The sequence below is a fragment of the Marmota monax genome, unplaced genomic scaffold (genome assembly GCF_021218885.2).
Source record: "Marmota monax isolate L192 unplaced genomic scaffold, Marmota_monax_Labrador192_F-V1.1 WCK01_AAM20220418_F8-fsc00001, whole genome shotgun sequence".
NCBI lineage: Eukaryota > Metazoa > Chordata > Mammalia > Rodentia > Sciuridae > Marmota > Marmota monax.
Genome location: NW_026693777.1, coordinates 41,892,016 through 41,916,047, shown reverse-complemented (window position 1 = coordinate 41,916,047; position 24,032 = coordinate 41,892,016). Strand labels below are relative to the sequence as shown.

Below are 24,032 nucleotides of genomic sequence, written 5' to 3'. Positions count from 1 at the left end.
CAATGGAGCGTCTACGTTCATCAAACAAACTCTTCTCAAGTTCAAGAGTCAAATAAACCACAACACAATAATTTTGGGTGACTTTAACACACATCTTTCATCACTACATAGATCTTCCAAATAATAGCTGAACAAAGAATCTATAGAACTCAATAATACAATAAATAACTTAGACTAAATTGACATATATAGAATATTTCATCCTTCAATGAGAGAATATACTTTTTTTCTTAGTAGCACATGGATCCTTTTCTAAAATAGACCATATACTATGCCACAAAGCAGCTATTAGCAAATATAAAAAAGTAGAGGTATTACCCTGCATTCTATCAGATCATAATGGAATGAAATTAGAAATCAATGATAAAATAAGGAATAAAATCCACTCCAACACCTGGAAACTAAATAATATGCTACTGATTGAATAATGGGTTACAGAAGACATCAAGGAGGAGATCAAAAAGTTTTTAGACGTAAATGAGAACACAGATACAACATATCGAAATCTCTGGGACACTATGAAAGCAGTTCTAAGAGGAAATTCCATTGCAAACTTCATTCCTTAAAAGAAGAAAAAGTCAACAAATAAATGACTTAACACTACATCTCAAAGCCCTATAAAAAAGAAGAACAAATCAACACCAAAAGAAACAGAAGACAAGAACAGGCCCAGCGGCCTGCTGAGGGGCAGAGCCGCCCCCTCCCCCTGCGCCTGCAAGGTAGGCGGAACTGTGATCACCGGCAGAACAGGCCCAGTGGCCCGCGGAGGGGCAGAGCTGCCAACCACGCCTGCAAGGTAGGCGGACCTCCGACCCCCTGGCAGAACAGGCCCAGCGGCCTGCTGAGGGGCAGAGCCGCCCCCCCACCCCGCGCCTGCAAGGTAGGCGGAACTGTGACCACCGGCAGAACAGGCCCAGCGGCCTGCTGAGGGGCAGAGCCGCCCCCCCCCCCCCGTGCCTGCAAGGTAAGCGGAACTGTGACCACCGGCAGAACAGGTGCAGTGGCCTGCTGAGGGGCAGAGCTGCCACCTCCCCCCGCGCCTGCAAGGTAAGTGGAACTGTGACCACCGGCAGAACAGGCGCAGCGGCCTGCTGAGGGGCAGAGCTGCCCCCTCCCCCCGCGCCTGCAAGGTAGGCGGAACTGTGACCACCGGCAGAACAGGCCCAGTGGCCCGCGGAGGGACAGAGCTGCCAACCACGCCTGCAAGGTAGGCGGACCTCCGACCCCCTGGCAGAACAGGCCCAGCGGCCTGCTGAGGGGCAGAGCCGCCCCCCCACCCCGCGCCTGCAAGGTAGGCGGAACTGTGACCACCGACAGAACAGGCCCAGTGGCCCGCGGAGGGGCAGAGCTGCCAACCACGCCTGCAAGGTAGGCGGACCTCCGACCCCCTGGCAGAACAGGCCCAGCGGCCTGCTGAGGGGCAGAGCCGCCCCCCGTGCCTGCAAGGTAGGCGGACCTGCGACCACCAACGGAACAGGCCAGACCTACAACCGACAGGCAGAACAGGCCCAGCGGCCTGCAGAGGGGCAGTGCCGCTGCCCGTGCCTGCAAAGTAGGCAGAACTGCGACCACCGACAGAACAAGCCCAGGGCCCCGCAGAGGGGCAGAGCCGCCGTCTGCGCCTGCAAGGTAGGCGGACCTGCTACCAACCGGCAGCACAGGCCCAGCGGCCTGCCGGCGTGGTAGGCACATTGCCCCAATTGGAGGAGGGGCAGAGCCGCCTCCCGCGCCTGCGAGGGAGACTTTGCAACTATACAAGAGCAATATAAATATATAGGGGGAAAATTCAATAGCACAACAGTTTCACCAAGCAGAAAGAAACGCGAACAGTATGAAGAGACAAGGAAAGAAAGGACCACAAGCAATGCAGGTCAACTCAACGTTAGAAGAGGTAATATCTGCAGCAGATGGAATGTCAGATAAAGAATTCAGGATATACATGCTTCAGATGATCTGGAGTCTCAAGGAAGACATCAGACAGCAAAATCAGACAGCAAAATCAGACAATGAAAGATCACTTCAACAATGAATTACATAAACAAATCCAAGAAGCAAAAGATCAACTATACAGGGAGATAGAGGTTATAAAAAACAAACAAACAGAAATCCTAGAAATGCAGGAAGCAATAAACCAACTAAAAACTCAATTGAGAATACTACCAGCAGAGTAGAACACTTAGAAGATAGAACATCAGACAAAGAAGACAAAGTATTTCAACTTGAAAAGAACATAGACAGCTCAGCAAGACTGTTAAGAAACCATGAGCAGAACATCCAAGAAATATGGGATAACATAAAGAGACCAAACTTAAGAGTCACTGGGATACAGGAAGGGATAGAGGTTCAAACCAAAGGAATGAGCAATCTATTCAATGAAATAATATGAGAAAACTTCCCAGACTTGAAGAATGAGACAGAATCCAAAATCCTAGAAGCCTACAGGACGCCGAATGTGCAAAATCATAAGAGATCCACACCTAGACACATTATAATGAAGATGCCCAACATACAGAATAAGGAGAGAATTTTAAAAGCTACAAGAGAAAGGAAGCAGATTACATTTAGGGGTAAGCCAATCAGGATAACAGCTGATGTTTCAACACAGACTCTGAAAGCTAGAAGATCCTGGAATAACATATTTCAAACACTTAAGAAAATGGGTTCCAACAAAGAATTGTGTATCCAGCGAAATTAAGCTTCAGGATGGAAGATGAAATTGAAACCTTCCACGATAAACAAAAGTTAAAAGAATTTGCAGCTAGAAAACCATCTCTTGAAAACATCCTTGGCAAAACATTACAGGAAGAGGAAATGGAAAATAACAATGAAAACCAACAGTGGGAGGTAGGACAGTAAAGGGGGGAAAAATAATCAAAGAGGAAAACAAACCATGTTTAGTAACATAAATAAACAAATATGGCTGGAAGAACAACCCATATCTCAATAATATCCCTAAATGTTAATGGCTTAAACTCACCAATTAAGAGACACAGGCTAGTAGAATGGATCACAAAACAAGACCCAACAATATGCTGCCTACAGGAGACGCATTTGATAGGAAAAGACATACATAGGCTGAAGGTGAAAGGTTGGGAAAAATCATATCATTCATATGGACTTCGGAAATAAGCAGGAGTGTCCATACTCATATCAAATAAAATAGATTTCAAGCCAAAGTTAATCAAAAGGGATAAAGAGGGACACTACATACTGCTCAAGGGAACCATACACCAACAAGACATAACAATCATAAATATATATGCCCCAAACAATGGTGCAGCTATGTTCATCAAACAAACTCTTCTCAAGTTCAAGAGTCTAATAGACCACCATACAATAATCATGGGAGACTTCAACACACCTCTCTCACCACTGGACAGATCTTCCAAACAAAAGTTGAATAAGGAAACTATAGAACTCAATAACACAATTAATAACCTAGACTTAATTGATATGTATAGAATATACTACCCAACATCAAGCAGTTACAGTTTTTTCTCAGCAGCACATGGATCCTTCTCAAAAATAGATCATATATTATGTCACAGGGCAACTCTTAGACAATATAAAGGAGTAGAGATAATACCATGCATCTTATCTGATCATAATGGAATGAAACTGAAAATCAACGATAAAAGAAGGAAGGAAAAATCATGCATCACTTGGAGAATGAACAATAGGTTACTGAATGATCAATGGGTTATAGAAGACATCAAGGAGGAAATTAAAAAATTCTTAGAGATAAATGAAAACACAGACACAACATATCGGAATCTATGGGACACATTGAAAGCAGTTCTAAGAGGAAAATTCATTGCGTGGAGTTCATTCCTTAAAAAAAGAAAAAAACAACAAATAAATGATCTCACACTTCATCTCAACATCCTAGAAAAAGAAGAGCAAAACAACAGCAAAAGAAGTAGAAGGCAAGAAATAATTAAAATCAGAGCTGAAATTAATGAAATCGAAACAAAAGAAACAATTGAAAAAACTGACAAAACTAAAAGTTGGTTCTTTGAAAAAATAAATAAAATCGACAGACCCTTAGCCATGCTAATGAAGAGAAGAAGAGAGAGAACTCAAATTACTAGCATACGGGATGAAAAAGGCAATATCACAACAGACACTTCAGAAATACAGAAGATAATTAGAAATTATTTTGAATCCTTATACTCCAATAAATTAGAAGATAGTGAAGGCATCGATAAATTTCTTAAGTCATATGATCTGCCCAGATTGAGTCAGGAGGATATAGACAACCTAAACAGACCAATATCAACTGATGAAATAGAAGAAAACATCAAAAAACTACCAACTAAGAAAAGCCCGGGACCGGATGGGTATACAGCAGAGTTTTACAAAACCTTTAAAGAGGAACTAATACCAATACTTTTCAAGCTACTTCAAGAAATAGAAAAAGAGGGAGAACTTTCAAATTCATTCTACGAGGCCAACATCACCCTGATTCCTAAACCAGACAAAGACACTTCAAAGAAAGAAAACTACAGACCAATATCTCTAATGAACCTAGATGCAAAAATCCTCAATAAAATTCTGGCGAATTGGATACAAAAACATATCAAAAAAATTGTGCACCATGATCAAGTAGGATTCATCCCTGGGATGCAAGGCTGGTTCAATGTACGGAAATCAATAAATGTTATTCACCACATCAATAGACTTAAAAATAAGAACCATATGATCATCTCGATAGATGCGGAAAAAGCATTCAACAAAGTACAGCATCCCTTTATGTTCAAAACTCTAGAAAAACTAGGGAGAACAGGAACATACCTCAATATTGTAAAAGCAATCTATGCTAAGCCTCAGGCTAGCATCATTCTGATGGAGAAAAACTGAAGGCATTCCCTCTAAAATCTGGAACAAGACAGGGATGCCCTCTCTCACCACTTCTGTTCAACATAGTTCTCGAAACACTGGCCAGAGCAATTAGACAGACGAAAGAAATTAAAGGCACAAAAATAGGAAAAGAAGAACTTAAATTAACACTATTTGCAGAAGACATGATTCTATACCTAGCAGACCCAAAAGGGTCTACAAAGAAACTATTAGAGCTAATAAATGAATTCAGCAAAGTGGCAGGCTATAAAATCAACATGCATAAATCAAAGGCATTCCTGTATATCAGCGACAAATCCTCTGAAATGGAAATGAGGACAACCACTCCATTCACAGTATCTTCAAAAAAAATAAAATACTTGGGAATCAACCTAACAAAAGAGGTGAAAGACTTATACAATGAAAACTACAGAACCCTAAAGAGAGAAATAGAAGAAGATCTTAGAAGATGGAAAAATATACCCTGTTCATGGATAGGCAGAACTAACATCATCAAAATGGCGATATTACCAAAAGTTCTCTATAGGTTTAATGCAATGCCAATCAAAATCCCAACGCATTTCTTGTAGAAATAGATAAAGCAATCATGAAATTCATATGGAAAAATAAAAGACCCAGAATAGCAAAAGCACCTCTAAGCAGGAAGTGTGAATCAGGCAGTATAGCGATACCAGACTTCAAAGTATACTACAGAGCAATAGTAACAAAAACAGCATGGTACTGGTACCAAAACAGGCGGGTGGACCAATGGTACAGAATAGAGGACACAGAAACCAATCCACAAAACTACAACTATCTTATATTTGATAAAGGGGCTAAAAGCATGCAATGGAGGAAGGATAGCATCTTCAACAAATGGTGCTGGGAAAACTGGAAATCCATATGCAACAAAATGAAACTGAATCCCTTTCTCTCGCCATGCACAAAAGTTAATTCAAAATGGATCAAGGAGCTTGATATCAAATCAGAGACGTGGCGTCTGATAGAAGAAAAAGTTGGCTACGATCTACATACGGTGGGGTCGGGCTCCAAATTCCTCAATAGGACACCCATAGCACAAAAGTTAATAACTAGAATCAACAAATGGGACTTACTCAAACTAAAAAGTTTTTTCTCAGCAAAAGAAACAATAAGAGAGGTAAATAGGGAGCCTACATCCTGGGAACAAATCTTTACTCCTCACACTTCAGTTAGAGCCCTAATATCTAGAGAATACAAAGAACTCAAAAAATTAGACAATAAAATAACAAATAACCCAATCAACAAATGGGCCAAGGACCTGAACAGACACTTCTCAGAGGAGGACATACAATCAATCAACAAGTACATGAAAAAATGCTCACCATCTCTAGCAGTCAGAGAAATGCAAATCAAAACCACCCTAAGATACCATCTCACTCCAGTAAGACTGGCAGCCATTATGAAGTCAAACAACAACAAGTGCTGGCGAGGATGTGGGGAAAAGGGTACACTTGTACATTGCTGGTGGGACTGCAAATTGGTGCAGCCAATTTGGAAAGCAGTATGCAGATTTCTTGGAAAGCTGGGAATGGAGCCACCATTTGACCCAGCTATTCCCCTTCTCGGTCTATTCCCTAAAGACCTAAAAAGAGCATGCTACAGGGACACTGCTACATCGATGTTCATAGCAGCACAATTCACAATAGCAAGACTGTGGAACCAACCTAGATGCCCTTCAATGGATGAATGGATAAAAAAAATGTGGCATTTATACACAATGGAGTATTAGTCTGCACTAAAAAATGACAAAATCATAGAATTTGCAGGGAAATGGATGGCATTAGAGCAGATTATGCTAAGTGAAGGTAGCCAATCCCTTAAAAACAAATGCCAAATGTCTTCTTTGATATAAAGAGAGTAACTAAGAACAGAGTAGGGACGAAGAGCATGAGAAGAAGATTAATATTAAACTGGGATGAGAGGTGGGAGGGAAAGGCAGAGAGAAGGGAAATTGCATGGAAATGGAAGGAGACCCTCAGGGTTATACAAAATTTCATTCAAGAGGAAGTGAGGGGAAAGGGGAAAATAATACAAGGGGGAGAAATGAATGACAGTAGAGGGGGTAGAGAGAGAAGACGGGAGGGGAGGGGAGGGGAGGAGGGATAGTAGAGGATAGGAAAGGCAGCAGAATACAACAGACACTAGTATGGCAATATGTAAATCAATGGATGTGTAACTGATGTGATTCTGCAATTTATATATGGGGTAAAAATGGGAGTTCATAACCCACTTGAATCAAAGTGTGAAATATGATATATCAAGAACTATGTAATGTTTTGAACAACCAACAATAAAAAATTAAAAAAAAAGAAAAAGAAACAGAAGACAGGAAATAATTAAAATAAGAACTGAAATCAGTGAAATTGAAACAAAAGAAACAATTGAAAGAATTGACAGAACAAAAAGTTGGTTCTTTGAAAAAATAAGTAAAATTGACAGACCCTTAGCATGTTAATGAAGAGTAGGAGAGAGAAAACTCAAATCACTAACATATGTTTTTTAAAAAAAGGAAATATCACAACAGACACTACAGAAATACAGAAGAGAATTAGAAATTATTTTGAAAACTTGTACTCCAATAAAATAGAAAATAATGAAGGCATTGACAAATTTCTAGAGTCATATAATTTGCCCAAATTGAATCAGGATGATATACACAATTTGAACAGCTCAATTTCAATGACGAAATGGCAGATGCCATCAAAAGTCTAGCAACCAAGAAAAGCCCAGGACCGGATGGATACACAGCTGAGTTCTACAAGACTTTTAAAGAAGAACTAATACCAATACTCTTCAATTTGTTTCAGGAAATAGAAAAAGAGTTAGCACTTCCAATATCACCCAGATTCCAAACCCAGACAAAGACACATCAAAAAAAGAAAACTTCAGACCAATATCTCCAGTGAACATAGATGCAAAAATTCTCATTAAAATTCTGGCAAATCGAATACAAAAACATATCAAAAAGATTGTGCACCATGATCAAGTGAGATTCATCCCAGGGATGCAAGGTTTCAACATATGGAAATAAATAAATGTAATTCATCACATCAATAGATTTAAAGATAAGAATCATATGATCCATCTCAATAGATGCAGAAAAAGTACTTGACAAAATACAGCACCCCTTTATGTTCAAAACACTAGAAAAACTTGGGATAACAGGAACATATCTCAACATGATAAAGGGTATCTATCCTAAGCCCTAGGCCAACGTCATTCTAAATGGAGAAAAAATTGAAGGTATTCCCTCTAAAAACTGGAATAAGACAAGGATGCCCTCTTTCACCACTTCTATTTAACATAGTTCTTGAAACACTGGCCAGAGCAATTAGATAGGCAAAAGAATTTAAAGGGATACACATAGGAAAAGAAGAATTCAAATTGGCTCTATTTGCTGATGATATGATTCTATACCTGGAAGACCCTAAAGGTTCCACCAGAAAACTCCCTAGAACTAATAAATGAATTTATCAAAGTAGCAAGATATAAAACCAACACCCATAAATCAAAGGCATTTCTGTGTATCAGTGACAAATCCTCAGAAAGGGAAATGAGGAAAACTACCCCATCCTCAATAGCCTCAAAAAATAAAATAAAATAAAATACTTGGAAATCAACAAAAGAAGTTAAAGATCTATATAATGAAAATTACAGAACCCTAAAGAAAGAAGTCAAAGAAAACCTTAGAAAATGGAAAGATCTACCTTGCTCTTGGATAGACAAAATTAATATTATCAAAATGACCATACTTCCAAAAGCACTATACAGATTTAATGTAATTATGATCAAAATTCTAATGACATTCTCATAGAAATAGAAAAAGCAATCATAAAATTCAATTGGAAAAATAAGAGACCCAGAATATCTAAAGCAATCCTTAGGAGGAAGTGTGAAGCAGGTGGCATCACTTTACCAGACCTTACACTATACTACAAAGCAATAGTAACAAAAACAGCATGATATTGGCACCAAAACAGACTGGTAGACCAATGGTACAGAATAGAGGACACAGAGACTAACCCACGAAACTACAATTATCTTATATTAGACAAAGGTACCAAGAATATGCATTGGAGAAAAGATAGCATCTTCAACAAATGGTGCTGGGAAAACTGGAAATCTATATGCAACAAAATGAAATTTAACCCCTATCTCTCACCATGCACAAAACTCAACTAAAAATGGATCAAGGAGTTAAGAATAAAACCAGAGACCCTACTTTTTCTAATAGAAAAAAAGTAGGCCCTAATCTCCACCATGTGGGATTAGGCCTCAACTTCTTTAAAAAGACTCCTTTGGCACAAGAATTAAAATCAATAATCAATAAATGGGATGGACTCAAACTAAAAGGCTTCTTTGCAGCAAAAGAAACAATCTGTGAGGTGAATAGAGAGCCTACATCTTGGGGGCAAATTTTTACTCCTCACACATCAAATAGAGCACTAATCTCTAAGGTATATAAAGAATTCAAAAAGTTAAACACCAAAAAACCCCCTCAAAACCCAAAATCCAAATAACCCAATCAATAAATGGGCCAGGGACCTGAAGAGACATTTCTCAGATGATGATATACAATCATCTTACTCCAGTCAGAATGGCAGCTATTATGAAGACAAACAACAATAAGTTTTGACAAGGATGTGGGGACTACAAATTGGTGCAGCCAATATGGAAAGCAGTATGGAGATTTCTTGGAAAATTGGGAATGAAACCACCATTTAACCCAACTGTCCCTCTCCTCAGTCTATACTCAAAGGACTTAAAAACAGCATACTACAGGGACACAGCCACATCAATATTTATAGCATAACAATTCACAATAGTTAAACTCTGGAACCAACCTAGATGCCCTTCAATAGATGAATGGCTGAAAAAAAAACATGGCATATATACACAATGGAATATTACTCAGCAATAAAAGAGAATAAAATCATGGCATTTTAAGGTAATTGGATGGAGTTAGAGAAGATAATGCTAAGTGAAGTTAGCCAATCCCCAAAAAACAAATGCCAAATGTTTTCTTTGATATAAGGAGGCTGATTCATAGTGGGATAGGGAGCAGGAGCATGGGAAGAATAGATGAATTCTAGATAGGGCAGAGGGGTTGGAGGGGAAGGGAGGGGGCATGAAGTTAGAAATGATGGTGGAAAGTGATGATCATTATTATCCAAAGTACAGGTATGAAGACACTAATTGCTATGAATATACTTTGTATACAACCAGAGATATGAAAAATTGTGCTCTATATGTGTAATAAGAATTGTAATGTATTCTGCTGTCATATATAAATAATAAAATTCAGTGAGTACTCAGATTTAATGAGATTGATGAAATTCAGAAACACCTTGATTCCTAATCCTTTAGTCAACTGTAGAACTTCATTAAGTGGCAGGTTGCTTTCTGATGGTTATGTATTTCATAGCAAGTAGTTTAAAAATATGGCAGAATTTGGGGGGTATTTTCTGTCCTGCTCATGCTTTATTCTTTGGTAAATCATTTGTATCCATGGTCCTGCCAGAAACCAACTTTTTGCTATGTGATCCTCACCAGGTGCTACTGGGTCAATGGTAGATACTTGAATCTGACTCAGTAGGTCAATTAATTTTGTTATTGACCTGTGAAGTTTTCTTGTTGAAAATATGAACTAAAGGACATAGTGTCCATAGTCAGTATAGATCAGCTAAGTTTGTGAGAGAACAGAAATAATTGATAACCAGTGAGTTAAGAGACCTCAGGGAACCACCATTTGACTCAGTTATCCCACTCCTTGGTATATACCCAAAGGACTTAAAATCAGTATACTACAGTGATGCAGCCACATCAATGTTTATAGCATCTCAATTCACATTATCTATGCTATGGAACCAACCTAAGTGCCCTTCAACAGATGAATGGATAAAGAAAATGTGGTATATATACACAACAGAATATTACTCAGCCATAAAAGGAATGACTTTGTGCCTTTAGCTGGTAAATGGATGGATCCATAGACTGTCATGTTGAGAGAAATAAGTCAATTCCCCAAAACCAAAGGCCAAATGTTCTCTCTGATATTTGGATGCTAACACACAATCTGGGGGTGGGGGGGAGAATAGACATTTAGTGGACTAGACAAAGGTAAATGAGGGGAAGGGAGGGGAGATGGGAATGGGAAAGATAGTAGAATGAATCGGATATAACTTTCCTATGTTCATATATGAATACATGATCATTGTAACTTCACATCATGTTCAACCACAAGAATGAGATCATAATTAGAATGTTGTATTCCATGTATGTATAATATGTCAAAATACACTGTACTGTCATGTGTATATAAAAAAGAAAAAAAGAATGTTATTAATAGATACACTTGAACAATTGTAAAAGTGAGGATATCTTGTTAAATATATTTAGATATATATCAAACATTAGTGAATAAATATTATTTATTTTTTCCTAAGAGGATGCACCAATTAATTGGAAAAGTTGTCTGATGATGAATATTGTACCTTCTTATAATCAAAAATTAAAACTAGGGAAATAAAAGAGAGAGAGACCACAGGAATCCAGAAGGAGAGTGATGGAACACATGACTTCAGTTCCTGGTGGCTTATCAGTTCTAGACTCCCAAAGCTGGTTGATATTTTATTTCCTGTTTGTTGGTGTCCATGAAATGACTTCTTACATCTTACAATAGCCCTCACCCATCACCTCTTTTTTTTTTGAGATAAGGGTTTCTGTTTTTTATAGTCAAGAGTCTTGACTAAAATAAACTGCTACTTAGGCGTTGCCAGTGGTGGTTTCAAGTGAGAGTTGTAAACTTGTATCTTGGTAGTTAAGCAAAGGGTGGAATGATTTCTAGTTGTTTATTTTGAAATTGAACTAGGTGTCACTGAAAACTACTTATATCTATGCTCTCATTGTTCATTTAGGACATATAACTTTCCACTCTTTATAGGGTGGGTCTTCAGAAATTCTGTTTAGGGAAAAAAAATCCAAAATAAGCTTACATCAAAGACCAAGATTGCCTCTGCTGGTTTATAATGGTGAACTTTCTCATTGTTTGCACTAGAGACATAATTTTGATTGCCCTGTCAACAAATGCATTGCCCAAATTGAGTTTTTATGGCTGGGAAACTCCTGTCACACAGAATCATGATGCCAGGGAGGCAGGGACCAAAGTGAGGTGAACCAGTCTGTGTTCTCTCTCCAACAGTTAAAAGTCGCCTCCTCATCTGATTTAGTGCCTGTACCAAACTGGCATACACAGAGGGCACCCTGAAAACGGAGCTGTAGCTGTCAAGTTTTTGTTTTGCAGTGAGCCAAAGGAGAGGACAAGTGTAAGCTTGCCCAAAACACAAAGCTTGTGTGGATAATTGAAATATCCTGTAGAAAGCCTTTAAAAAAAAAGAATAGACAGAATAAATAATAGAGACAATAGACAGATAAATGAACACCAGTTGAGAAGAGGGCATTGGGAGATGGAAGAGAGAGAATACATTTATAGTGAGAGGCAGTTCAGCCTAGTGGGAGGCATTCAGCCCAAGTTCACCATTTAGTAGATTTTCTGACCTTGGACAGGTTTTTTACTTGGTGACTCAAGTTTGTTGCAAAGGTTAAAGGAATCAGTACACATAACATGAACACAGCAATGTCTAGCCTAGAGTAGGTGCCTAATAAATGGTAGTTATAATTATCCTGTACGACATCAACTCTCTACCAATAATCCCAGCAAGGTAGATGAGAACACACACCACAAGAGCATAATACATTTACTCTTTAGCTATGAACTGTCTTTGTATTGGTCAAAACAAGAAGGAAGATTCCTAAAAGGACCACTAGATAAAGATGCGGGGAGAAGGCCTTTCATATAAAGGGAGAAAACAGATTGATCTCTGACCTAGAAAAACTAAAACTATTGAAATGTATGAAAGACAGGAATGATAAGAATAATAACTTGTTTATAAACTATTGGGAAATTAGAGCTGGCATGAAAAATGAATATTTGAGGCAAATACTTAAACAGATGGTTACTTGACTGTGCTTGCACAGTGAGTGGTTCAATTATGGAGCTCATTAGCTCTGGAGTGTCAGGAGCAATCCAGATGGAGCTGTGTTACAGTCCTTAACTGTAGAGAGTGGTTAGGGATGTTTGTGATAGAGCCCTAGTTTAGTCCAATTCAGCATTTGTAAATGACATCTATTGGTAGAGTACTTTACAAAACACTACAAGCATCATTTACTGTGATTTTACTGTGGGAAAAGTTCTGCTGGGAATCAAGATATGAAAGATGGATTTTACTAAAATTTCTGATCTGTACAACCACCCAGAAATACTATAATCAAGTTAATTTAATTTGAGGGCTTAAGATATTTGATTCATTTTTATTTAAAATGTTTTGAGACCAAAGAATTTTTATGAAGGTTCACCATTGATATGAAGAAGCTAAAGAAATGAAAGTTCTTTCCTATTGTTTAGTTTTTATAATTCTACCCAGTCTACTCTCTAATGTTAATAAGAAAGTTTATTCTTTCATTCTTTTTTTTGTTTATTTTTATTTTTGCTGGAGCTGGATGCTGAACCCAGGGCCTCAAGCATTCTAAGTGTACATATTATCCCTGAGCTGTACCTCCAGTCCTGTCCTTTATTGTACTTTTGGAGTAGTTGTTAAGATAGTAATTTTAGAGTGACAAGTTAGAGATTATCTTCAATTCCTCATTTCAGATAAAGGTGATAGGTCCCTGAGAACTTGGGTGACACATTCAGGGTGACAGAGCTTTGATGAAAGCCTAGGTTCTAGTCTTTGTGTTTTCTTTACTATCAGGCTGCTTCCCCCCTCGAGAAATTGTAGTTCTGCTTATTTCTGGATACATAAAGGCTGAAATGTGTTATGTTTTATCTTCGACTACTGAGAAGCAGATTTGCTGTGAAGCCAGTGAAGCTTCAACAATGAGGCCCCTCAGCTGTACGAGCTTTGGAGTGGGTTTGCATTAGCAAACATTTCCATCAGCATTTCTTCTCAATGAGATATTTTCAGACACAGACTTAACTCTCCAAGCTGCCAACAATTTGTTGTGATCTTGTATATAACTTTGTATTTTAATTTTGTATTTTTTTAAAAAGAAGTGCTTTCCTCCTGCTGCAAGATCATATATGTTTCTGGCTCTATGAAACTGGATCTGTTTCTGATGTCCAAAGATACAATTAGTTGGGAATTTCATTTAAATATTTTAGATTTTTATTTAAAAATTTTGAATACACTTAAGTTACTTTTATGTTTTAAGTGAATTAAAATTTTATTATATAAAATTAAAACTTGTGTTAAAATATTTTAAATAAAATGACAACTCCTTGACTCAAACTTTTCTACCCCTGATTTTTTTTCTCCAGCATTATCCACTCTTAACTCCTTGGATGTTTCCTGCAAATATTTACCTCCATATTATTTTTTAGTAACTTACTTTTACAATTGATTGGTTCTAACATTATATATTGGGTTCCCCAAATGGTAATCAAGAATTTAACTTGTTACTCCAAATACCCATTCTCTCTTCTCTTATTTTAACAACTTTTGGTTACCTTAAACGTTAGTATTTGTGTTATGATGATTGTGTAAATATTGTTCACAACAGAAGCAAGTGGTATCCTATAGTATAGGATCTCCTATTTAACTTTTTGATTGTCCTGGAGTTAATAATTATCTCTCTTTTTCTCTCTCTATCTCACACAAACATGCACGCACACACATGAATGAATGCACTGTCTTTGCTTCATTTTTCAACTTGCTTTACTCAGAGTTCATAATTTCTTTGCTTTTCCCTTTGCCTCATTTTCTGTGTGTCTAGCCATCTATATTATAACCACCAAGCATCTATCCTATCAATATTATTTTGGGAGGGAGTCAAACATATCAGATACCACCCTGTCCTCCACACTTTGTTCCCCTAGAGATCTTCCTTCCATAATTCTTTATCATTAGTATGGACTAATTCTTTCTCTAGTATCTGGAAATTTCATAATGCTAAGCCTTTGGTGAGGATGTTTGATGAGGATGTTGAGTAGTATGCTCTCTGAAGAAGTATTGCACACTAACTGATTGTACCACTGGAGCTCCTTAGTAGGCTCTTTCTAAATCCCATAGAATTGTCTATTCATGTTAAGTAATCTTATTTAAGCAAATTTTGAAAGTATATTTTAAGTGTCTAATGCCACACAAGGATAGCCTTCATTTTCTAGTTGACTAGGTTTACATAATAGGGTGAAGGAAATGCTCTTCATAATACATAAAGTGCCACATTTGAATGCCTAATGTGTTTAGTGATTAAAAGTAGAATTCACTAATGTATAATTTAACTCCTATTTCTTGATATGTATATTAAGCTTCAGGTGAGTTATCTAAATTGTGAATTCCAGATAATTACTAAGAATACATTTCCAGAAAATCTCTTTATTATTCTCAAACTCACAGTGACTTTTGCCACTGAGTTTTCATATCGGTTGGTTAAATATAATTTTAAAATAAATAAGAGCTGGGGTTGTGGCTCCGTGGTAGAGCACTTGCCTAGTGCGTGCAAGGCCCTGGGTTCAATCCTCAGCACCATATAAAAATAAATAAATAAAAAACAAAAGTATAGTGTCCAACTACAACTAAATATATATATATATATATATATATATATTTTTTTTTTTTTTAAATAAAAATAAAACAGATGATAGATTTTAAAAGTATAATATGCAACTTCTTAAAATTTTTTTGTTAGTTGCTCAAAACATTACAATGATCTTGACATGTTAGTTGCTCAAAACAATTCAATGATCTTGACATATCATACATTTGATTCAAATGGAGTACATAATCTTATAATACGCAATTTTTTTACATGCTATTTTTATTAGCTACACTAGAAGCATTACATGCTGCTAATGGGGAGTTACCTATTATAGTTGTAATAGCAGAATCTCCCCCTCTCTCTCTGCTCTATGTATACAGAATATTTAGTATTTTTTACTGTTTACTTACAAAGTAGGATAATAGCATTATTTTGCTTTGCAGAAGTAGATATTAAGGCCATTGCAAGTAATAATAAAATTTTTCTTATGGGGACTTCTTATTCTTAGAGAACTTATTCCTTTTTAAAGGAGGATGAGTGTTTTCCTAGATAATACACTGTGGAATATGCTGATTAATTAGAGGAGGAGAGATTTTTTTTTTCAATGTGTTTCAATACATTTTAAAGCTATTCCTTTTTGAGATTGTTTTAACTCAAGTAGCATGTAGTTCAGTTGAATTTTTGTAAACTGTGGCTCTATTCTTTGATTTGATTTATTTATTTCTGAGGACATAACCAGAAGAAAAATGTTCTAAATCTTTAAGGTCTTAGTTCAAATACCTAGCCCTGGTTATCTTTACAGGTAAATATTTAATAAGTATGATCAAATCTTTCTCCCTAAATGCACTGCTCCTGGAATGCTCTTGGTTCCTGCCTGGACCTGTAACTTTGAAGCAACTGCACATCTCAGGATGCTCTACTCCTTCACTCTTCCTTTTCTGTTTTCAGCAGTATTGTCCACTGAATATTGTAGCAGACAGAAGAGTGAATCACTGGGGGCAGATGCAATAAGCTCTATTAGCCTCAGATTTTTTTTTCTTCTCAATTACGGAATTGGGTGGTGGTTGGGTTTATGCTGAGGAATGGGTGGAGACAGAGAAATACCTCCTGGGGATTATGACAAGATTCCCGTCTGTTTATCAAAGAGGTGATTGCCTACTTCTTTGCTTGATGATTTTTAAAATCAAAGGTGCTTTTCTGATGTCTCTGTTTAAGCTCAAGTTACTTTTATGTGTAGAGAGGTTATTAGTGATTAATGTGGTACAGTAATTAATTTTTGTAGGATTTCCTTCACCTCCCCCACCCCACTCTAATTCTAGTGTGAATGATTGAGTCTAAAGTTATTCTCTAGGGCTGCTTTGCACTTTTTAATAATTTACAATAATTTGTTTTCTTACTTGCATATATAATGTAAGGGGTTTCCTGGCATTTTCATTATATTGTATTATTGGAACTTTAGCAAACATAAACATGTTTACTCAATCAATTGATTATGAAAACTTTTGGTTTGTTTTATCAGTTAGATTCCACATCACTTCTCTCTGAGGAACAGTTGAGGTGTCTTCTGGATGAATGCACATTCAAACAAAAGTCCATCATGAGGCTTTCTTCTGACAGAGAAAATGAAGATATTGAGGACGTAACATCAGAGTTCCCCAAGCTTTCTAGATCTATCCTCTCTAAGTTACTAAATAGATCAGAAGCAGAGGTCCAGAAAACTGAGGTAGAGGATGAAGATATGCTCGAGAATGTAGAATGTAAAGTTGATGAACAGTGCTATCTCACAGAAGCCCTGACTGGGCATTATATATCAGAAGCTTTTGTAATTGACACAGAGAATATGAAATGCCTCCAATTTTCCAAGAATGAGGTTATTAGTGATGCAGAAGACTACTTTATGTCAAAGACTGTTGGCATTGGGAGATTGAAAAGGCCTTCCTTCTTGGATGATCCACTGTATGGTGTCAATGTGAGCCTTTCATCAGAAGACCAACATCTGAAACTGAGTTTTCCTGGGAAACCAACAACAGGTGAGACTTACAGAACATGTGTTTTATATCCCAGAGTGTTACTTGTAACAAAGGAGCACATTGGGATCATCCAAGGAGTCTTTGCTTGTTTATTTTGATACCCATGTCCAAGACCCTCTCCAGGCTTAACTGAAATAAGAGTTTCTAGCTGTCAATTAATGTGGTGACAGGATTTCACTGGGTGCACTTGAGAAATATGGGTTTCAGTTTAGTGAAAGGAAGCTAATTATGTTATCTTATTGTGGTCCTCAGATAGAACTAGTTCTACCAATAATGACAATTGTACAATTTGAGTGTACTTAATATTGAAGTTCCATCCACTTGATTGTAACAGTATTGATGAAACCTGGTTGTGGTGGATTGATTTTGGGAAGTGTACTGCAGTGGTTTGAAAGGGGTATGTGCTGGTGTATGTCATTATTCCACTAAACAGTTCAAAGGAACGAGAGTGTTTGAGAAGCTTTTGTTTGTCATAATGTAGTCTTATTGCTTTGCAGTGGAGCCCTGGGATTTTAGAAATAGTGACACTATTAGCTAATTTTTTTCCATTAAATGAATATTTTGGATCCCACCCACATCAGCCTCTGCAGGGTCCAGGCACACAGTGGGCTGGATCCACACCTTTCTTGGTGGGGCAGACACTCACTAGAGCCTAGCCTCTGGTGCAGGACTGCCCTTCTGACCAGTGTACTACCCCGAGAGCTGAGATCCAGCCCAGATGGCTCACAACAACCCATGCAGGATCCAGGATTTTGCCCGGTTCATCCCTCCCCCGGCAAAGCAGACACTGCCAGAGCCTAGCCTTTGGCACAAGATTGCCTCTTCCTATCAGCAGACTGCCATGGGAGGTCAAGCCTAGCAGCTCAGATCCACCCACTCCAACTTACTTAGGTCCCAGACACAGGATGCAGTAGCATCCATTGAGGGATACCAGCAGGGTCTGGAAGCCCAACATCAAGGTGAGTTACAGACAATCTGCACAGGTACTACAAGAATATAGGGAAGAAACTGTAATATCTCAGATACACACTGCAATAAAGGAAGACCCATAGACAACATGAAAAAAAAAACAAGGGAGGAAAGTGCCCCAAACAAACCAGGACACTATAACAACAGAATCTATGGGTAGTGAAGTTGATGAAATGTCAGAAAAGGAGTTCAGAATGTTCATAATTAAAATGATCTGTGAATTAAAGAATGACCTAAGTTAGCAAATACAAGCAAAAATTGATCACTCCAACAATGTGATAAGAGAACAAATAAGGTAGCAAAAGATTACTTCAAGAGAGAGATAGAGAAACTGGAAAAAAAAAGTCAGAAATCCTTGAAATGAAGGCTACAATACATCAAATAAAAAACTCAATAGAAAGCATAACCAATAGACTAGATCATTTGGAAAAAAGAACATCAGATAATGAAGACAAAGTATACAATCTAGAAAATAAAGTTGATCACACAGTGAAGAAAGTTAGAAACCATTAATAGAACATCCAAGAATTATGGGTCAGCATCAAAAGACCAAATCTAAGAGTAATCAGGATAGAGGAAGGCACAGAGTTTCAAACCAAAGGAATGCACAATCTCTTCAATGAGATAATATCAGAAAATTTCCCAAGCATGAAGAATGAATTGGAAAACCAAATACAAGAGGCTTACAGGACATCTAATGTACAAAATTTCAACAGATCTACACCAAGGCACATTATAATGAAAATGCCTAGCATACAGAAAAGGATAGAATCTTAAAAGCTGCAAGAGAGAGGAATCAGATCACATATAGGGGGAGACCAGTTCGTACCTCAGCAGATTTTTCAATCCAGACCCTCAAAGCCAGGAGATCGTGGAATAACATATACAATGCTCTGAAAGAAAATGGATGCCAACCAAGAATCTTATATCCAGAAAAACTAAACTTTAGATTTGATGATGAAATAAAAACCTTCCATGATAAATGAAAGTTAAAAGAATTTAAAACTAGAAAGCCTGCACTACAGAACATCCTCGGCAAAATATTCCAAGAAGAGGAAATGAAAAACAATGACAAAAATCAGCAGAGGGAGGGATTACACTAAAGGAAAATCTAATCAGAGGCAAAACCAAGTCACATTAAATATCAAAAATAAACAAAAATGGCTGGGAATACAAATCATGTCTCAATAATAACCCTGAATGTTAATGGCCTAAACTCATCAATCAAAAGACATAGACTAGCAGATTGGATCAAACAAACAAATAGCCAAAAAACCCAACATTGTGCTGCCATGCTGCCTACAAGAGACACATCTCATAGAAAAAGACATTCACAGACTGAAGGTGAAGGGTAGGGGAAAATCATACCACTCACATGGACTGCAGAAGCAAGCAGGGATTTCCATCCTCATATCAAATAAAGTAGACTTCAATCAAAAGGATAAAGATACTGTTCAAGGGAATAATACAACAACAAGACTTAACAATTATAAATATATATGCCCCAAACAATGGAGCGTCTACATTCATCAAACAAACTCTTCTCAAGTTCAAGAGTCAAATAGACCACAACACAATAATTTTGAGTGACTTTAACACACCTATTTCATCACTAGATAGATCTTTCAAATAAAAGCTGAACAAAGAAACTATAGAACTCAATAATACAATCAATAACTTAGACTTAACTGACACATATAGAATATTTCAACTTTATGAGAGAATATACTTTTTTCTTAGTAGCACATGGATCCTTCTCTAAAATAGACCATATACTATGCTACAAAGCAGCTATTAGCAAATATAAAAATAGAGATACTACCCTGCATTCTATCAGATCATAATGGAATGAAATTAGAAATCAATGATAAAATAAGAAATAAAATCCACTCCAACACCTGGAGACTAAATAATATGCTACTTATTGAATAATGGGTTACAGAAGACATCAAGGAGGAGATCAAAAAGTTTTTAGACATAAATGAGAACACAGATACAACATATAAAAACCTCTGGGACACTATGAAAGCAGTTCTAAGAGGAAATTCCATTGCAAACTTCATTCCTTAAAAGAAGAAAAAGTCAACAAATAAATGACTTAATACTACATCTCAAAGCCCTATAAAAAAGAACAAATCAACACCAAAAGAAACAGAAGACAGGAAATAATTAAAATAAGAGCTGAAATCAATGAAATTGAAACAAAAGAAACAATTGAAAGAATTGACAGAACAAAAAGTTGGTTCTTTGAAAAAATAAGTAAAATTGACAGACCCTTAGCCATGCTAATGAAGAGTAGGAGAGAGAAAACTCAAATCACTAACATATGTTTTTTTAAAAAAGGAAATATCACAACAGACACTACAGAAATACAGAAGATAATTAGAAATTATTTTGAAAACTTGTACTCCAATAAAATAGAAAATAATGAAGGCATTGACAAATTTCTAGAGTCATATAATTTGCCCAAATTGAATCAGGATGATATACACAATTTGAACAGCTCAATTTCAATGACGAAATAGCAGATGCCATCAAAAGTCTACCAACCAAGAAAAGCCCAGGACTGGATGGATACACAGCCAAGTTCTACAAGACCTTTAAAGAAGAACTAATACCAATACTCTTCAATTTATTTCGGAAATAGAAAAAGAGCACTTCCAAACTCATTCTATGGGGTCAATATCACCCTGATTCCAAACCCAGGCAAAGACACATCAAAAAAAAAAGAAAAAAAAAAAGAAAACTTCAGACTAATATCTCTAGTGAACATAGATGCAAAAATTCTCATTAAAATTCTGGCAAATTGAATACAAAAACATATCAAAAAGATCATGTACCACAATCAAGTTGTATTCAACCCAGGGATGCAAGGTTGTTTCAACATATGGAAATAATTAAATGTAATTCATCACATCAATAGACTTGAAGATAAGAATCATATGATCATCTCAATAGATGCAGAAAAAGTACTTGACAAAATACAGCACCCCTTTATGTTCAAAACACTAGAAAAACTTGGGATAACAGAAACATATCTCAACATGATAAAGGGTATCTATGCTAAGCCCCAGGCCAACGTCATTCTAAATGGAGAAAATAATTGAAGGCATTCTCTCTAAAAACTGGAACAAGACAAGGATGCCCTCTTTCACCACTTCTATTTAACATAGTTCTTGAAACACTGGCCAGAGCAATTAGATGGACAAAAGAATTTAAAGGGATACACATAGGAAAAGAAGAATTCAAATTGGCTCTATTTGCTGATGATATGATTCTATACCTGGAAGACCCTAAAAGTTCCACCAGAAAATTCCTAGAACTAGTAAATGAATTCATCAAAGTAGCAAGATATAAAACCAACACCCATAAATCAAAGGCATTTCTGTGTATCAGTGACAAATCCTCAGAAAGGCAAATGAAGAAAACTACCCCATTCTCAATAGGCTAAAAAAATAAAATAAAATAAATAAAAATAAAATAAATGGGAATCAACTAAAAAAAGAGGAAAAGATCTATGTAATGAAAATTACAGAACCCTAAAGAAAGAAGTCAAAGAGGACCTTAGAAGATAGAAAGATCTACCTTGCTCTTAGATAGGCAGAATTAATATTATCAAAATGACCATACTTCCAAAAACCTATACAGATTTAATGTAATTCTGATCAAAATCCCAATAACATTCTCATAGAAATAGAAAAAGCAATCATGAAATTCAATTGGAAAAATAAGAGACCCAGAATAGCTAAAGCAATCCTTAGGAGGAAGTGTGAAGCAGGTGGCATCACTTTACCAGACCTTACACTATACTACAAAGCAATAGTAACAAAAACAGCATGATATTGGCACCAAAACAGACTGGTAGACCCATGGTACAGAATAGAGGACACAAAGACTAACCCATGAAACTACAATTATCTTATATTAGACAAAGGTGCCAAGAATATGCATTGGAGAAAAGAAAGCATCTTCAACAAATGGTGCTGGGAAAACTGGAAATCCATATGCAACAAAATGAAATTTAACCCCTATCTCTCACCATGCACAAAACTCAACTAAAAATGGATCAAGGAGTTAAGAATAAAACCAGAGACCCTACTTTTTCTAATAGAAAAAAAGTAGGCCCTAATCTCCACCATGTGGAATTAGGCCCCAACTTCCTTAATAAGACTCCTTTGGCACAAGGATTAAAATCAAGAATCAATAAATGGGATGGACTCAAACTAAAAGGCTTCTTCTCAACAAAAGAAACAGTCTGTGAGGTGAATAGAGAGCCTATATCTTGGGAGCAAATCTTTACTCCTTACACATCAGATAGAGCACTAATCACTAGGGTATATAAAGAATTCTAAAAGCTAAACACCAAAAACCAAATAACCCAATCAATAAATGGGCCAAGGACCCTGAAGAGACACTTCTCAGAGGATGATGAATAATCAATTAATAAATACATGAAAAAGTGTTCATCATCACTAGCAATTAGAGAAATGCAAATCAGAACCACTCTAAGGTTTCGTCTCACTCTAGTCAGAATGGCAGCTATTATGAAGAAAAACAACAATAAGTGTTGACGAGGATGTGGGGAAAATAGTACACTTATACACTGCTGGTGGGACTGCAAATTGGTGCAGCCAATATGGAAAGCAGTATGGAGATTTCTTGGAAAATTGGGAATGGAACCACCATTTAACCCAACTGTCCCTCTCCTCAGTCTATACCCAAAGGACTTAAAAATAGCATACTACAGGGACACAGCCACATCAATGTTTATAGGAGCAAAATTCACAATAGCTAAACTGTGGAACCTAGATGCCCTTCAATAGATGAATGGCTAAAAAAATGTGGCATATATACACAATGGAATATTTACTCAGCAATGAAAGAGAATAAAATCATGGCATTTGCAGGTAAATGGATGGAGTTAGAGAAGATAAATGCTAAGTGAAGTTATCCAATCCCCAAAAAACAAATGCCAATCTTTTTTTTTTAAAATATAAGGAGGCTGATTCATATTGGGATAGGGAGTGGGAGCATGGGAGGAATAGAGGAACTCTAGATAGGGCAGAGGGGTGAGAAGGGAAGGGAGGGGGTATGGGGTAATTAATGATGGTGGAATGTATAGATCATTACTATTCAAAGTACATGTATGAAGACACGAATTGGTGTGAATATACCATGTATACAACCAGAGATATGAAAAATTTTGCTCTCTCTATATAATAAGAATTGTAATGCATTCTGCTTTCATATATAAATAAAAAATTTACATAAAAAAGAATATTTTGGTTTGCTCCAAGTGAAGTCCTTAATTCATCGTTGTCTTCATGGATTTCTCTTTTTCTCAGTTTGTCCTCAGACCTATTTATTTGTTAAATTACTTTTACAGGTTCTATTAATTGCTTCTTAGGTGCTCTTGGTGACTGTGTTTTACCTGGTTTACTATGTTCTAGGACAGGGGTTTTCAGCCTTACACTGTTGACATTCTTGGGCTGGACATTCTTTGTTGTCGGGAACTGTTCTGTGCATTGTAGGATATTTAATGGAATCTCCGCTTCT

The 24,032-nt window shown here is 36.9% G+C and overlaps 1 protein-coding gene across 7 annotated transcripts in view; it reads left to right on the top strand.

Annotated features, from left to right (window-relative positions):
- Fsip1 (fibrous sheath interacting protein 1) overlaps window positions 1-24,032 on the top strand; it is a 202,877-nt gene that overhangs the window by 175,765 nt on the left and 3,080 nt on the right. For 3 of the 7 annotated variants that reach the window (XM_058584676.1, XM_058584678.1, XM_058584675.1), the window contains one exon: window positions 17,001-17,507. The exons of 1 other annotated variant lie outside the window; for it this stretch is intronic. In XM_058584676.1, the coding sequence (XP_058440659.1) occupies window positions 17,001-17,507 (507 nt within the window). Of the gene's footprint in view, window positions 1-16,996; window positions 17,508-24,032 lie in introns of those variants that run through there. 3 more of the 7 variants (XM_046461048.1, XM_058584677.1, XM_058584680.1) reach the window with 2 other exon arrangements.